Source organism: Habropoda laboriosa, unplaced genomic scaffold (genome assembly GCF_001263275.1).
Source record: "Habropoda laboriosa isolate 0110345459 unplaced genomic scaffold, ASM126327v1 scaffold597, whole genome shotgun sequence".
NCBI classification, from domain to species: Eukaryota; Metazoa; Arthropoda; class Insecta; order Hymenoptera; family Apidae; genus Habropoda; species Habropoda laboriosa.
The window spans coordinates 582,261-593,205 of NW_017100768.1; the positions used below are offsets into that span (position 1 = coordinate 582,261).

General features: G+C 43.3%; 2 protein-coding genes across 2 annotated transcripts in view; both read left to right on the forward strand.

Moving 5' to 3' along the window:
* Positions 1 to 1,151: 1,151 nt before the first annotated feature.
* Positions 1,152 to 6,429, forward strand: LOC108577214 (arp2/3 complex-activating protein rickA). Its single transcript, XM_017940346.1, is given in 12 exon segments — positions 1,152 to 1,415; positions 1,871 to 2,606; positions 3,171 to 3,501; positions 3,504 to 3,617; positions 3,971 to 4,061; positions 4,647 to 4,803; positions 4,958 to 5,106; positions 5,158 to 5,374; positions 5,513 to 5,837; positions 5,946 to 6,030; positions 6,126 to 6,255; positions 6,324 to 6,429. Coding segments are annotated over 12 exon segments (2,583 nt in total). The 5' UTR covers positions 1,152 to 1,194; the 3' UTR covers positions 6,351 to 6,429.
* Positions 6,430 to 9,491: 3,062 nt separating this feature from the next.
* The window catches only part of LOC108577187 (angiopoietin-4), a 4,623-nt gene continuing 3,169 nt past the window's right edge, over positions 9,492 to 10,945 (forward strand). The window contains exon 1 of the mRNA XM_017940299.1: positions 9,492 to 9,809. Coding sequence (XP_017795788.1) covers positions 9,643 to 9,809 — 167 coding nt within the window. The 5' untranslated portion in view covers positions 9,492 to 9,642. The remainder of the gene's footprint in view (positions 9,810 to 10,945) is intronic.

Consider the following 10,945-nt stretch of genomic DNA (forward strand, 5'->3'; position numbering starts at 1 on the left):
CGAGTAATTTCGAACTTTCATGTACTAATTTATATAATATGTAGTATTTACTTATAATATCTGTAAAACTGCACAAAACGCGAATGTCACTTATCGACACTAAATGGGCACAAAATACAGGAGCCTAGGCATAGTTGTACCTATTTAGTATATTTTTTTATAATACATAAGTAAGTACCTACAGTATACGATTACTGTACGCAGCCGAATACATCAACAACGTACCCTCTGACCATAGTTACGAATCAACATACACATCGGACGTTTTCGCAACGGATAAGAATGTGAAAAGGTGCCCCGATGCCGATTGTATCACCACAAACGAGGTACAGGATAGATCTAACGCCTAATGTATTTTTCTGACCAACGTTCTGAAATATGTACAGAGTATGTACAACGTACTAAAGTATCTGAGTTTTTGTTATGCCCTCTACGATATAAAGCGGCGAATTACAACCATCGAAGATGGTAAAAAACGAGGTAAAAGATTCGGTAAAGACATCCTCTTTTATTAAATTTGCGTATAAAGATACATACTGCACGTATATCGGATTATATTGTGTAGAACTGTTCACGATATTTCGATAGCAGTAAAACACGTACACGTGACGCGAATCATCTACCGATAAACAATTGCGTTATTTTTTTATTTGTAATTTCATAGTTACGTTTAATTCCAATTCCAACCACTACTAACGTTACAATCCTATTCTATGCTGAATCGGTAACATTGGTAGCGACATGAAAATGGTAAGAGTCTTCTCGGCCGCAAAGCCCCTGACGAAAAGTCCCATAGAATGCAAGGTGGTTCTGAGATCCTGTACGTCGTTCGTGCCTGTACGTCGTCCGTCTGTGCGGTATCGTTATTCGAATTATTTCTTCCAACAACTAATTTACTCGATCGGTAAAAATAAACAGAGTTCTCAGATATATTTGAGATAACTAAATAGCATAAAATAGCGATTCCGCCCCCAATACCTTGTTCGTGTTAATTTTTTTCAATTTCAACTGTACGCATACATATTATGGAAATAATTCACGATTTTTACCATCCAAATTACGTCGTCCGATGTTTAACCACGCTAGCGCTGCTGCTAGAGCGATAGTGCTGCTACGGCGATACCAGAATTATTAGTCGACTTTAAGTCGAGGTATCGTCGAGTCTGGTGGAGAGTCGTCTGCGACATAACAAATATGGCGTATCGCGGTGTGAAAGGTTCTGATCCATTCGTTTCGAAAACATCACGAAATGAACGTTTCGCGCAAATGTCAAAACAAGAACAGATTATTCAGCAGAAGAAACTTGAGATACAAGCGAAGATGCAGGAGCAAAAAGCGAAAGAAGCTGTGGAAAATTTGAGAAAGACAACTGCATTAGCCCCGAATTTAATAGGAAATAAAGCTAACTCTACCAAGTAAGTAGCTACAATTTACGTTTCGAATTGTTTTCAAGATTAGTATCTACAGATGCGAATACGATATAAAGTTTGCAATAAATTTCCCACGTTTCCCTCCCCTTCCCTTTCCTCTGTAATTCCACGTTAATCTTCGTTCGTTAATTTACACAACATCTCTATCGTGAACGAAATGACAAATGGAACGCTTCAGGTCAGAATACCGACGATAATTTCTCGATAAAATTATAACGTACCGTATTAATCGCAGTAATATTTTCAACACCAGTTCAGCTTTAAAACTGCACTACGGTATTTGAACTAATAATTCACCAATGCAAACGAATCAGTAAAATTATATTATTCAACACCTGTGTTACACAGTTGTTTGTAAAAAAAAAAAGAAAAACAAATTACCTATCAATTTGCTATTCTGGTTCGACGATGTCTTACAGAAAGATTATGCGTTATTGCAGAAAAGAAGAAGAGAAACCAGTAGTATCGCAAACTGTTAATTTGTTTGCCAACGACGGTAGCTTTTTGGATCAGTTCAAAAGAATTGCAAGTAACAAGGGAACGGGGAAAGCAGAATCTATGTTTCCTTTGAAATCTGAAGAGAAAAAAGAAGAAAGGGTCAAGGAGAGTACACAAGATAAGGAACGAAGAAGAAATAACGACAGAAATAGAGATTGGGAGAACAGAAGGGACCGCAGAAGGGAAGATTCTCGTTGGGAGAAGGGTTCCGATAAAAGACACAGCTCTTCTTCCAGTCCGTCTCCTACCAGACGCCCAACCTCTCAGAGTCCAGAAGCCAGACGTTCGTTTAATCAAGTGTCTCCGAATGGACAGCGTACGCAACACGGTCATCAACAGTTTCTTTCTCGAAATGGAAATCCATCTGCCATTCCTTCCCTCGCATCTCAGCCTATGATGCATCATCTCACTGGCATACCACCGCCAAACATAAGGAATATCGTAACCAACGTACCTCCTCCAAATTTGTCAAAAATGCCTCCTCCGAAAAGTATGTGCAATGCTTACCCTGGCCTGGATGACCGAGCCACTGATCCAAGAATGCAAATATCACCACAGCATTCGATTCGTCCACCTCCACCTCCAACTCCTTCTTCAGTGCAATCTCTTCCACCAAATACCAACATACCTCCGCCAAATATGCATATTTCTCGGACGGTGCCACCTAATTTACAAAGTTTACCACCACCACCACCTCCACCAATTCCATTAGCACCTCCGTCATCTTCCTCGTCGTCCTTAACGTCGTTAACGTCCTCAAAGACGTCCCCCTTACTGCTATCGTCGCCACCGCCATTATTATCATTATCATCCTCTTCCTCTTCCTGCTGTACTTCCTCCTCAACCTCTTGCTCCGTCTCTGCAATCTCCTGTACTTCCTCCTCCTCCTCCTCGTCCTGCTCGCCTTCATTGACGTCAACAGCCCCACAGCTTCCGTCATCGTTCACCTCGTCTTCATCGCCGTCATCGTTATCGTTATCGTCCACGTCGTCGTCGTCGTCGTCGGCATCATCATCATCATCATCATCATCATCATCATCATCATCATCATCATCATCATCATCATCATCATCATCATCATCAGCAACCTCCTCATTATTGTCGTCGTCGTCGTCATCGTCATCATCATCATCTACGTCGTCGTTGCCGTTGCCGTTGTCGTCATCGCCATCGCCGTCGACCCTTTTACCATTACCATCATTATCGTCCACGGTGTTGGTATCGTCAAGCTCGGCTTCGGTACCCAGCACGCAACAACAGCACGTACTTTCGTCTGGACGGCAGTGCGGTGTGCCACCTCCTACACCGTTACAGCCTACAAATTTACCGCCTCCAAATATCCCTCCCCCGAACATGTTACCAGCGATGACACAAATGCCACCGAATATTATGTCCATCCCGGCCTCGCAGACAATCGTGGTCAGTGTGCCGAACGCGTCCAACGTACCAAACGTTCCACCGCCGAACGTGATACCGCCCGTGATGATGTCCACTCCACCCCCCGTTCAGTCCAGTATAAATACAATTCCACCGCCAAATTTGAACATCCCACCACCGAACGTACCACCTCCTTCCCGACCAGTTATCCTCTTCCTAATCAAGTCACTCAGGTACCTATGGGACCACCTAACATACAAGTGCCACCACCGGTGAGGCCATTGTCCGGTCTACGAGCCTCTGAACAGCTAGGTACGATATGTCGATTATATTTTCATTTCTTTTCTTCGTTTCGACGTATCGCCGCCGCGTCTTGATCTTTACGCAGAGAACAAGCCTATTCGCTGTTTAAATGGATTACTTGTTCACTCAATCAACAAGAGCATGTAAGCGGGCGTGCGTGCGCGCGCGCGCGCGATACGCCGAACTAAATAAGAGACTCGCGTGGGAAAATCTGAAATACGTGCAAAAGCAAAAATTCGCGCGGATCGAGTCTTGTGTAGACCAAATACATACGTGTTCTACGCTACAGAAACAAAAACAAAAACCAGAGTTTTTAGCGTTGTTACGCATGTCTGACAAAGGCTTCTAAGTGTGTCCCGTAGAGGCTGAGCAGCTGGCACGCATCGTCGCTGACTGTGGGGATGAAATCGAACAGGAAGCGCGAGAGAAGAATGCCCAAGATCCTAAATTATGGTAACTACTGTCCTCACTGGTCCCCGTCTCGTGTCTTAACGCGTCCCCTCCCGCCCTGTCGCGTCGCGTCGTCTTATCGTTCGTTTTTCATTTTCCATTTTTCACTTTTCCTTTACTGTAATGCTAATTTTTTACCTAGGTCGAACAACATGTTTTGCAATACGTATACGTGTACGGTAACTTAACGGGGGGGGTTACGAAAAATGGTATCGATAATATTCAACGATACGTACTGTACCACGTTTCTTTTCGAAATTATTTCGCAACTTATAACGTATATGACCGTAAATAAAATTGCAAATTCGACGATTCGTGTTGCGTTGTACCAAAATGGCTAACCGTCATTCGCGTCTAATGCTTCATTCTTCTTTTTCTCTGTCTGTCCGTTTGCTGCTATCACTCTCTCTCTCTCTCTATCTCTATCTCTATCTCTATCTATCTATCCATCTATCTATCTATCTATCTATCTATCTATCTATCTATCTATCTATCTATCTGTATTTTTCTTTCTAAGTTTTAACCTAAAGGAATCTAATTTAGGAGACTATGTTACTCGCCAGAGTCTTAAGTATTGTTTTAATCAAGGTTTCTGCACCAAAAGCAAAGTGCAGCCTATCTACAGTACAGGGGGTTGGTGGCAAAGTTTCGGGCAGAAAAATCCACGAAGGAATGTAAAAACAGCGGCGCGGAACCCTACTGTCCGGAAGAAGCTTTAAGCGATAACGAGGATTGCGATCAAGCAGTTACACCTAATAAACATGTTTCGTCGCAAGGTACGTGTGCGGTGTTCGAACCGAGATGCTGTACGTTGATCATTACGAAATTACATAATCTTTTCATCTCATTTTCTTCTCGTTGAACGTTGAAACCGAAATGAAACAGAAAGGAAAAGAGAGAGAGAGAGCGAGAACAATTATAGTACAGACCGGTTTAAAGAGGACAACAACAGAGAAGAACGTAAACGAAAAAGGCGTAGTCGCTGGGGTGATGCGGATAATAAGGTGCATATAGCAGAAATAAACACATTAGCCTGTCATAACAAACAGCAGCAGCAGCAACAACAACAACAACAACAACAACAACAACAAAGCAGTAGCAGCTTCTCACAGCCAGGTATCGCGATTCCTGGGCAAATTGGACAACCGGCCGTTATAATTCGATCAGCTAAGGTGCAGCAGCGTACGGAAACAAAGAATCCTATGTTGACGAAAATTTCGCGAAACGATCCAGCCTTGATACAGTACGCACGACAAACTTTCGGTACGTTGGATCTTACCGAGGAACAATGGAAAAAAGCGGAGGATCATTACAAGGTGATTACACTGGTTCATCCTTCAAATATTCCGTATCCTAATAGATTTTTCTCTTTCTCTTTTTCTCCGTTAACTATCGCCTGTTACAATTTCCACTTTGCACATTAATAATCTTAATAATGCAACACTCTCGCCCAGATAAATCTTCTTTATCAAAATCTGCTGAGAAAAAGGGAAGAAGTAAGACGTTTGGAAGCACAGGGAAAACATAAATACGAATACGACAGCGACGAAGAAACGGAGGGTGGTACCTGGGAGCACAAACTTCGGTCTGCCGAGATGGAGGCTACTCAAATGTGGGCGGAAGAGCTGACGGCGCAAGCGGAAGGAAAACATCATATCGGCGATTTCTTACCGCCGGATGAACTTAAAAAATTTATGGAACAATATAACGCGGTCAAGCAGGGAAAAGAACCCGATCTCAGCGATTACAAAGAGTACAAGCTAAAAGAAGATAATATAGGTGTGTGTGTGTGTGGGTGTGTGTGTGTGCGTGCGTGCGTGCGTGTCCATTACACAGACTATTAATTCGATAACTAGGAATAAAAACGCGTCGTGTTCGATTCTTTAGGATTTCAGATGTTGCAAAAACTTGGTTGGAGCGAAGGGCAAGGTTTAGGCAGCGAAGGTAACGGTCGCATCGAACCTATTAATAAGTGAGTAATCCGAAAGTTAGGTAAATATTCAGTGTAAATGCTCATCATCCTCTTTAACACGACGTTCGGCACGATATTCTTCTCCCTTTCTATAGAGCGACCAATAGATTCGACAGTGCTGGTTTAGGTTCCGAAAGACCGGATGGTGTATCCAGAGACGACGACGAATTCGACGCCTATAGAAAGAGGATGATGCTCGCTTATAGATTTAGGCCTAATCCCTTGGTAAGAATTTTTAACAATTCAAACGAACTCCGTTCTTTCGTGCACGTACGAAATTTCGTTTGTTCCAGAATAACCCACGGAGACCGTACTATTGAGGAAGTGGTGAAGTGTATCGATAGGCCGCATTCGTGGTATTATATATCGAAATTTTCTATTTAGTTGACGAAGAAGAAGAAGAAGAAGAAGAAGAAGAAGAAGAAGAAGAAGAAGAAGAAGAAGAAGAAGAAGAAGAAGAAGAAGAAGAAGAAGAAGAAGAAGAAGAAGAAGAAGAAGAAGAAGAAGAAGAAGAAGAAGAAGAAGAGTCGTTATTTTGTATATTGGAAATTCGTGTAAGCATATAAGGATACAACTACAGTGTCGTCTGTCGGGAATACGCGTGCACGCGCGTAAACACGATATAATTGAATAAATCTCCAAGTTATTTCTAATTATTCACACGTCTATTCGATTTCCTCTCTTACTTTCTCTGTCGTAATAATTTCACGTTCGTTGTAATTAATAAACGAAATACAGTAGGAATTTTTATGCTTTTGTTTCTATGCTTTTCGTGCACTAAAATTTATTTTTTATTTTTAGAAGGGTATTTCTCTTTTTAAGGCATTTTTTTTTTTTCATCCACGTTAACAACTGTACGGGTACACATTTCCAAGAGAATTCGCAGTTCGTAGTTGACGACGAAGCGCCGAGTGTAGCCTGACTTTATGCAATTTTTTTAACGGTGGGTGGGCAACGAGAAGGAAGAGGTGGAGGAGGAGGAGGGGAGTGGAGGGTCAGTCGCGAAAGGCCGATAGAACGAGATATGTAACTGACTGGCGAACGGACAAGCGACCGGTTAACCGGTCGGTCGGTGGTAGATCAACGTGCCAAACGGGCTCTGTTCGCTTTTATGCCACTTTTCCACGTTTATCCAGCTTACGCATAACATTCCGGGGACTCTATTCCAATCGATAAACGAACCGCTGACAGCTATCGCATATTCTCTTTCCGCTCTCTCCCTCCTTCTCTCTTATTATCGCGTTTTCTTCGTTAGCTCCATTTTCTTTCGGTTATACGTACGTTTCCTTTTCTCCGTTCTCAACATCGTCTTTGGAATTTTAACGCATATCTAACATCGATGCGCCCTGATAATCATGGAATGCACATTTCCCAGCAATACCAAGTAGGTATGTTCTCATTTCTCGATCAACAATCGAACTGATACCCGATCAAGGCGAGAAGTCTGAGACGTTCTCTTAGAACGTACGATTGCAATGTTCTCGAAATATCGATTTCCCGCAAGCTTTGTACATATGTACTACGTTTCTTCGTATTATATTCTTGGTACATTTCTTAGGTTTCTGTACTTAGCTTGAAACGAGCAACACGTGCATTGCCTTCAGTCGGTTGATATAAAAAGAATTAGGTACCGTTCTACCACGCATACTGTTCCACAACGGTGAATTGCCACTGAAAATTTTCAAACGTTGTCCATTGTAACCGATCGGGGTTAAGATTTATGCGATAGTATGCGGCAAAGATCTTCGATTCCGGACTGTTTCACCTTTCTTTCTAGCTGTTAGAATTATCCCCGTTCGTTTCTCGTCACCTCTGGCAATGTCGATCAGAAAAGGGGGCGAGGGAAAGGAAAGGGAGCGGTAGGGAGAGAAAGGGAAGGAACGCGTACGTAAGTATGTACCCAAGACAGGATCGATAAGGTAGGGGGATGAGAAGAGAGAGGAGAGCCGTGTGGTGTGAAGAGAAAGGAAAGGGAAGAGAGATGGCAGCAGAACGGAATGGAACGGAACGGAATGGAACGGAACAGAACGAATTCGAACGGATCGAATCGCTTCAGATCGGATCGCAGTTTTACACGGGGAAAGGACGGAAAGAGACCAGAATGGTCGGTAGATCAGTGGGGAGAAGTATAGGCTACTCTTTTAGCACGGATACGTATGTACGTGAAAGTAACTCTTACAGTTGAGCGGTGATCGTATAGACTCGTTGGTGGTTCATGGTGTCGGTAGTCTCGTCGTTCGCATCGGAACTAAGATACGCCGCTGTGCGCACAGCCCTGTTCTACCATTGCTGTGTACATATTTCGTTCGTTGTTTCAGTAAAAGGGATCGACAACGCTGGACAAAGTGCCCAAGAACGGAAGGACGAGAGAAACGCGCCGACAGACTGCCGTATATGGCAGAAATTTCTGGCTCCCCTCTCTCTCTCTCTCTCACTCACGCACACACTCTCTTCCCCTGTTTCTCTTCCTCTCTCTCTCGATTCGTATCGAACAAGTGTCGTACGCACGTTCCTGGAGAAACAGATCTTACCAAGAATCAAGAACCGCCCTCTGAGAAACGGGGAACGAGCGTTTTAGTACAGAGGGAGAGATTCGTCACGAACGAACGAACGAGCTGCGTGTATAGTCGTATACAGAGAGAGAGAGAGAGAGAGAGAGAGAGAGAGAGAGAGAGAGAGAGAGAGAGAGAGAGGAGACATTGAAAGAGAACAACAGTAACAACGCACGTGTAATTTAACGGTTCGCGTCTTTCCCCTTTTGTTTTCTTTTTCGTCACTCGTAAGACGCATCGCGTTGCATTTTTCGAGCCGTCAGTTTCCTCTCGCGAAAGTTACCTCCAAGATACGACGCGCCGTGCCGCACACCGATACACTTCGCTTCGCCGCTAATACACTCGCTTGACGTTTTCCTTTTTCTTCTCGTCGAAGAATCCCCATTATCCACCAAATGTCGGTGTCGGTCGAAGAAAAACCAACGACGGGCCCAGCCGCGTGTCTCTATCTAACACCGTTCACGTGTGTGTATATATGTATACGTACGTGTGTCGTCGGCTTGGAACCCGCTGTCCGATCCTACGTAAAGGGAAACTAAAGGGAGCGAAACCGGCGTATCTTATTTTCGATATCAACGCCGTGATTAACGAAGCGAAGTGCTACCAAGTGGCTCCTTGTCAACGATTCTTATCGTAAACAGCCTAAAGTATAGCGGTCAATTAAACGAAACGAATGATTATTTATAGAGAAACGTCTTTCGACATCGAGTGATATTTGTGCGACAACTCACATCGGTGTCAGCAAGTGTTGTTCGTTTTAAAAAAAGGCGCATTTTTAAAAAAGCGCCTCGTGGGTGCATTCGTGTCCTTCCTTTACCACCTTCGCATTAACGCTAAATGGATGTTTCGCTCAAAGAAAAGAAGAAAAACTTGTATGCGAACAGCTAATCGAACGAAAAGTGATCTTCGTCGGGAGTGTGCGTGGTGGGTACGTGTGGAATTTTTCAAATCGCGTATTTTTCTTCGTGCTGTGCTTCCCTTTTTCTCCCGGGATACCTTCTTTCTTACATTCTTTCTTATCATCTTTCATATTCCTTCCATCATCCGTCGATAGTCGATCATGAGAGAATCTGTAATATTCACCACATGCCTGCTGGGTATCGTGTTCGCTGGAAGTCCTAGACTGCCCAGGACCTCTGCCGATGAACGCAATACCCGTAACGTTAGCAACAATGGAGGCAACGTCACTGGAAACACGACACCTAGCCGCAATTCTCAACGAAACAGGTAAGTGTTTGTTACAATCTTGCGTCGCTAATAAGAGCAAAACGTAAATACTTGGATCGAAGTAAGTATTTCCGCTATTGTCTCAAACAGGTTTGTACTCACCTTTTTCTCGCTTTCTCTTTTCATCCTCTCGATTCGCACGGTGTGTACCACCGTACACCTACGATATACAACTATAAATCCTCGTGTCGCGTTGTCTCGCGTTCTGTTGTCGTTCTGTCGGCTCGTGTTAAACTTTCGCTTATGTAACTTGGCAAAACAACGCGAAAGGTCTGGTTTTTAATAGTAGCAGTAGCAGCAGCAGCAGCAGCAGCAGCGGACCTTCCGTGGAATATTTTTCTTCCTTACGTAATGAAATTCTACGAATTGTACCAACTGTTAACTGTCGACTTTGTTTCCCTTCGAATGCACCAACTGGAAAAATTCATCTGTCCAATTTCTCTAATTGATATTCAAATGTAAAGGCACGACGTTACATTAGACGTTTAAATTTGGTGAAAGCCTTTTATCTTCCGATTCTTTCCACCAATGTCACGTATACTCTCTCTCTCTCTCTCTCTCTCTCTGTCTCTTCTCTTCAGGGATAGTACTGTCAACGTGTATTTGGGACAAGTACGAACGGTGTTGGTAATTGTATCTGGACATTGTTAACAAGGACACGAAGAGAATAGAAAGAGAGAATCGATTAGATCGCAAGGATAGAAAGGACGACGTGGGGCACCAGTTTCCCTCTTCGGTTGCGTAACAAATCTGCGAGATCTAGTTATGACAATATAAGGTTGTGCAAGTTCCACTAGATTCCTCGGAAGGATCACCGATCGGTGTACACTATTTACATAACAGTCTTTTCCACGAAACGAATGAAATTCTGAACAAACGATGCTCGAGGTCTTCGTTGGTTAGTCCGTTCCATCGCATACCCGTTTCATGCTTCTCGTTCCGTTCGAATCATTTCCCTCGTATTCTTTCGCGGAAGTTATCTAAACTATTCCTAGCTTGCTAGTTTTTATCCTTTCGGTTCGCTCTACGTAGACTACTTTTACTACAATTCGTGCTTACTTTCACCGTAAACCATCTATCGTCAGTCGTGTCATCGCGATGTTCGAAATATTAAAACTGACAACGACAAATGTAGA